This window comes from Chenopodium album, chromosome 9 (genome assembly GCF_948465745.1).
Source record: "Chenopodium album chromosome 9, dcCheAlbu1.1, whole genome shotgun sequence".
Classification (NCBI taxonomy): Eukaryota; Viridiplantae; Streptophyta; class Magnoliopsida; order Caryophyllales; family Amaranthaceae; genus Chenopodium; species Chenopodium album.
In genome coordinates, this window is record NC_137842.1 from 12,868,190 (window position 1) to 12,874,153 (window position 5,964).

The 5,964-nt window shown below is 36.3% G+C and overlaps 1 protein-coding gene across 1 annotated transcript; it reads right to left on the minus strand.

Annotated features, from left to right (window-relative positions):
- Nucleotides 1-469: 469 nt before the first annotated feature.
- Nucleotides 470-5,209, minus strand: LOC145558403 (uncharacterized). The gene is made up of 4 exons (XM_081619634.1): nt 5,089-5,209; nt 3,955-4,245; nt 1,423-1,680; nt 470-1,100 (listed from the first exon to the last, which is right to left on the minus strand). The coding sequence occupies exons 2-4, from the start codon at nt 4,186-4,188 to the stop codon at nt 771-773; spliced, it is 822 nt and encodes a 273-aa protein (XP_081475760.1). The 5' UTR covers nt 4,189-4,245; nt 5,089-5,209; the 3' UTR covers nt 470-770.
- Between the last annotated feature and the right edge of the window lie 755 nt (nt 5,210-5,964).

Genomic DNA, 5,964 nt, shown 5'->3' on the forward strand with positions numbered 1-5,964 from the left:
GTCCCTTAGTCTATAAGGTTGCTACCGGATAACAAGTCTAAGGCTTCCTTAATAGATAGGGTCTCTTATCTCTCTCTTATACTAATATTAAAAAGTTTCCTGATTCTATTGGATAGTTGCATGCCTCGAGGAACTAAGTTTGTTTTCCTATTCCTCACTTCCATTCCTGATATACAATGGGAAAGCTCAAGTCTTTGACTGAGGTGCACCTTACTTCCAATTCGATCCAGGAACTTCATCTATTGTGCACAGAGCTGAGGTCTACCTCAGCTTCCTTCAACTGTGGTAGAACTTAACGCCGCTGATTGTTATAGAGTAATGATCACAAGTGACCTCTCAAATAATATTACAAGATGTATAACTTGCAGACTGCAATAAAGTTGTCGATGTTCTAGGTCTAGAAAGTAGAAACATTGTTTATGGGAGGCTGTAATAACGCTATTAAGTTAAGTCAGCTGTGTGGCGAAAATTAAGCAAGGTATTATATTCAACTTTACTCAACAACATCCTACTACAATTCCTTTACTAAAATTGTGTACCCAAGAGAAATGAAGGATGTCTATAGGACCAAAGTTATACAAAATACCAAAAAACTAAAAACATATGCTTATATGAGCCATTTGGCCTCTTCATGCAACGTGATTTCAAAAAATATATTAATTGGACCAAAAATACCAGCATTCCTACCAAATTTATGTGCATTCAGAGTAGCTACAATTAGAATACCACCTAGAAAGAAATATAATCCTTAAGTTGATTTAGCAACTTTCTTAAAAGTCTTCACTCATGGAGTCATCGTGGTTGTGGTCATAGTCATCCTCCTGATCCTGCTCATAGTCCCTGGAATTAGATGGTGTTTCCGCGTAAGCTTTGAGAATGCGTTTGTACTTTTCAGGAGAATCCCACCAGGTAGGGGTTCTGATAATGGCCCTCTCTAACCAATACCTGTCTGTCTCCTTCTTTTCAGTCAGGTTCTTGCAGAAGCTCTCCCATTGATACAATGCACGTGATAAACGAATACTCTTTTTGCCTCCAAACACATATTTGATGTAGTCCTTGGCTAACCTTGTCATCTCAGCGCCATTGATGATATACATGTACTAAAAAAATCATCACCAAAATAATAGCATCAGCATACAGATTTTAGAATAACTGAACTAGGATACTACAATCTCTCCAAGTATACATATTCTAAGAACATGAATGCTCAAATACGTTTGTCAGAAGATGTGGCTAAGAAAGGATCTCATACACCATCGAGGCATCAATATTATACAGAAGAATCCAATATATATCATGACTCGTGAGATAATCAGAATATAAATTACTACAACTCATGTTATTAGATAATATAATATACATGTTTGATAGTGATAGTCAACTCAATCTAGCAAAAATTGTAACAGAATACAGAATTCTTACCAAAAAGATGAAACCAAATGTTGCTAAGATAACTTGTACAGTCTCATCTAGTACTCCTGAGAAGCCTTCTTCCTCAGGTCCACCCAAATCACCAAAACCACCCCCACCTCCACCACTGCCGCCACCTCTACCTCCTGGAGGATTTCCACCTTCGTCATAATACTCCCGTTTCTCAATCTGCTGTTTCAGTAAATCCTCCACAGAAGGTTTCTTTCCTAAATTTTCAATGGCTTTTCCAAAAGATTTCCATAGAGGTTCCTGCACAGAACTCAGTTAAACGACAGTCGGAATATATGAAATATCAGCTGATTAGCAATTGCATGACTGCATCAACACAATTGACAAGGTCCACACAGACAATGGATTTGAATTATTTTAAAAAAAAAAAAAATTACACCACTCTATGGTAGATTAATGTGCTCTTTGAAGTATCCACTCAAAATAGTTATGAGTTGGACAGCTGGAATTTATTCTTTTAACATGAACTTATTTCTGAACATATCATAAATAACTTGGAATTAACAGAACTCAACATTTTTTTCGAGGGAACCCATCAAATGAGAATTATACGGAGTACTTACAAATTGGAAGAACCACCCAAATTCTACTTCGTAATTCATCCTCACATAATTTTTAGCCAACTTTGCAAGGTTGAAAATGTGCCCTATTCAAGGACCACTTTATTCCCACTATACTTGGAACCAGACTACAATCTACATAATCAAAACAAGATATTAAACCAATATCTATAACCAGGTGGAAGGTACTGCTTCCTTTTGAATTCCTTTGAAGTGCTTAAATGACCATAGGACCATCACTTTCAACCACTAACTGCCTCAAACCCAATCCACCACCACTTTCAACCACCATCCACTTTGGCTTCTGCCATCACCCCTCTCAAAACAAGACAGCAGCACAGAACACCACCTTTCCGCCACAATCTCAGAAACCACACCTGAGCCCACTTTTCCCTATTCGCCAGCGTTGACATTCACCTTCACCCACCCAGCAGTAGGTAGGGCCGTAGGGGTACAGGCAGTTAAAAAATTGCCCCTAATGCTACACCACCAGCTTTCTTTTTTTATGCATCCCTTGTCTTTCCCACCCAACTTCAAAGCATATCTCACTGTTTTTCCAACTCAACAATTTCATTCTCAATTACATACTTGTTTTTGAGCCCCCCATACTGCCAGCACAAAGTAAGAAAAATCTACATATCCTCTTCACCAAGCTAATTGAAGCGTACTTCCCACCATGGCACCACACCAATCAAGTAAATAATGACATCTCAAGTAATTTAAATGCCCTCCAAGTTGGCAGCACCTCAAGGAAAGATTTTAACTCTACGAAGCACCATAACTTGCCAAACCTTATCCCATGAATTCTTCACTTTCTGTGGAGCTTTCTCATTGCCCTTCCAAATCATATAAAAACAAAAAAGCTCTATATGGTGAGCTAATAGAATACACTACATTTTTCTCAAGATCCCACAGGCAATCTATTACTCAAGAGAATGCTCAGCATCCTCACTTGCTCAAAATAGAGAAATAATTGGGGATGAGTTGAGAGTTCCAGCAACGGTGGAACAATTAGAGACCCAACCTCCAATTTCAAATATGGAGTTACATTGATTCTCCCCACCCTCCATCTCATGCTATGCTGTAATACGCATCTTGATTCCCATATTCCACACCAAGTGTAACTGGATAATGACCCCTCCGTGCCCATAAAGGATGACTTTGGATAATATAATACAGTAATAAGAGATTGAACTTGGTGGCTCTAGTGGTCTAGCCTAAACCTATTAGCTCCAACCTAAATTTATTTTTTCTATGAAGTTTTTCTATATTATTTTTTTTGGATAAAAAGAGCAAACCAATATTTTAAGACTCCATTGAAAATTACCAAGCTACCTTATAATTGATACCAAAACTACAAGTTTAGGAAAGATTGATAAAGGGTCCAAAAGAGAGATGGAGATGATAAGAGCTCAAATCCAATTTCTAAAAAGTAAATTTTTTCCGTTTGGCAAATGAGAGCATACAAGGAATATTTCTATAGGGATCCACAATTCCCTATCTCCCTACCCTCCCTATTATCAAGTGAGTAGACAAGTGAGCACTTGAATCATGTCATCTTCTCTCCATTATCGGGTTAGTCTAACTAGCTTGAAGTACATATAGAAGAATAATTAATTATGCACAATTAACAAGGGAATAAATGACATGAAACACTCCATAAGCACCTTTTCTTCGATCATTTGATTACTGGTAATTATATTCAGCCACAAGTTCTCATGAGTAAAAAATCACGACAGCATAACCTTTCATTAAAACTTAAAAGCTCTTCTAAGAAGTTTTTAATAGCAGAGGCTCTTGATTTTACACAAAGTAAAACATAACAAATTTAAAACATATTTTTTAAACTAATTTCACTAGTTGAATTACTTTAAGCAAATAGGCTATATTAAACACCAATCCAGCTAATTTCAAATATATCAATAGGCACACATTTTTGGATTTCTTTTTTTACCTGATTTCCATTCCCAGCTCTTGCTTCCCCACCAGACAAACAAACTGGCATACTCTGTTTGCATTTCACTGCATTGGTTGAGATCTTCAAGGAAGCCTGAAACTTTAGAGGAGGACAACGGACAAATGCTACAGGAACTGAAGGTAAAGGGTGAAGCCCCTTCACATTGTGTCTAGTAACTACATTTACATATGCCTTAGGGCAAAACACATTGTTAACCTGAGTAGTAATCATATTTTAAACGTGTCAAAACCTCATGAATTGTACCAACAGCTTCCTCTCGAAATATCACTGCACATGAGCATAGTACAATTATAAGAGATTACAAAATTGCCAATTCCAATCAATACTTAAATGAAATAATAATCCAACCCACAAACTCAATGGACACTTACCATACTATATACTCTTAATTGAAAAAAGGCTAACTAATAGTATTAACATAATGATTCTTTCGATATGTCTCCAAATGTTGACAACACCAATGAATTGGCTAAATTCTAAGAGTAGCTAAATAAGCCTTCTGTCAATTTGAGATTTTAAGGACTAAAGAGAACAAATACTCTTGGCAAACCAATGATCCCGTTAATGATTTCATCTTCTTTTCTCTCCCTCCCTCAAACATTTCCTCTCACTGTAACAAGCGAATGAGCCTTAACTTTGTGCAACTACAAAATTACTATATTTTCCTTTTCTTTTCTTTTTTCAAAATACATACATACGCTTCTGTAATATCCATGAGAAAAGTCCCACTTTCAAAGGGTTTTGCAGCACATTAGTAACCAAACCAAATTTGATTCGATTATCAAATTACGCTCATAATTTTAGGGAAAAAAGGTCTCATTTCATAGTTCTATTCAAACATTAAAGGGTTCTACAACACATTAACAACCAAATTCGATTCAATTATAAATTTTAAGAAAAAAGGTACAAATTCATAGTTCCATCATAACATAAAAGAAAATTTAATTCAAATATCAAATTAAACTCATAATCTTCTTCACATTTGGTAATTACGAACAATAGTTTGATAATCAAGTTTAGACGAGCCCTATACATTGAAAATTAAATTAGCGATAAACCCTAAATTATGAAATTGGAATTCGATGATTACAAAAAGAAACGAAATCTTACCTCAGAAGCTGCTTCAATGGAAGATAGAAGTATCAGGGGTCGCCTCAATGGAGTGCGCTTCAATGGGAAATTGAGAGAGGGTACAACGTAGATAGCTTTCTACTACTATTTTTCTTTTCTTTTCTTTATTTATGACGCTTTTTTTTTTTTTTTTTCTTTTTTTTTTTTTTTAAAAAAATTCCTCCATTATTTTTAATCGTGCTCCGGGTGAGCATGGGACGGGTACCCGTACCGTTAGTACTAACGATTTAGGTACACGATAAACAAAATACCTAAAAGTGATAACCATAACTCAAACTGATAAGTTCGGGTACCCGAATTTCGGGTACTGAATTTTCGGATCGGTTATCGGGTACCCAATAAGATATCCATTAATGATAATAAAAATTAATTATGTAGTTATTATGATATTAATAATATTACTAATCATTGATATTATAAAGTAATTATGAAGTAAAGTAAGAGTTTAGATTTTGAAAAAAAAAGGAAAAATTGCTCCCATTAATCTGAACTTTGCCTCGTCCGCCCAAATTAATCCCAACTTTCGTTTATTATCTATCACTCCCAACTTTAGGGGGTATTAATTTCTATTGCACCCAAATGACTTGAAACCGGTTGAAGAGGTAAATTTTGCTGACTTGTGATTAGTTGCACACGTGTCACATAATGATTGGTTAAAATTAAAAAAAAAATTAAAGATTAAAAAAAAAAAAAAAACCAAAACCTTCCCCACGACAGCAACAACCCGCCCCACCCACCCACGGCCACAAACACCTTCCCCCGGAGCACCGACCACCGCCCAGACCCCCCTTTCCTGCCCTGGTGTCGGCGCCACGGCCACCACCCACCCTCCTATTCTCCTTCACTCTCCACGAC

Coding starts and splice junctions, on each gene's coding strand:
- LOC145558403 (XM_081619634.1), bottom strand. CDS start 4,188: ATGATTACTACTCAGGTTAACAATGTGTTTTGCCCTAAGGCATATGTA. Junction 1,681..3,954: donor GAGCTGGGAATGGAAATCAG/GTAAAAAAAGAA, acceptor AGTTCTGTGCAG/GAACCTCTATGGAAATCTTT. Junction 1,101..1,422: donor CATTTGGTTTCATCTTTTTG/GTAAGAATTCTG, acceptor TGATTTTTTTAG/TACATGTATATCATCAATGG.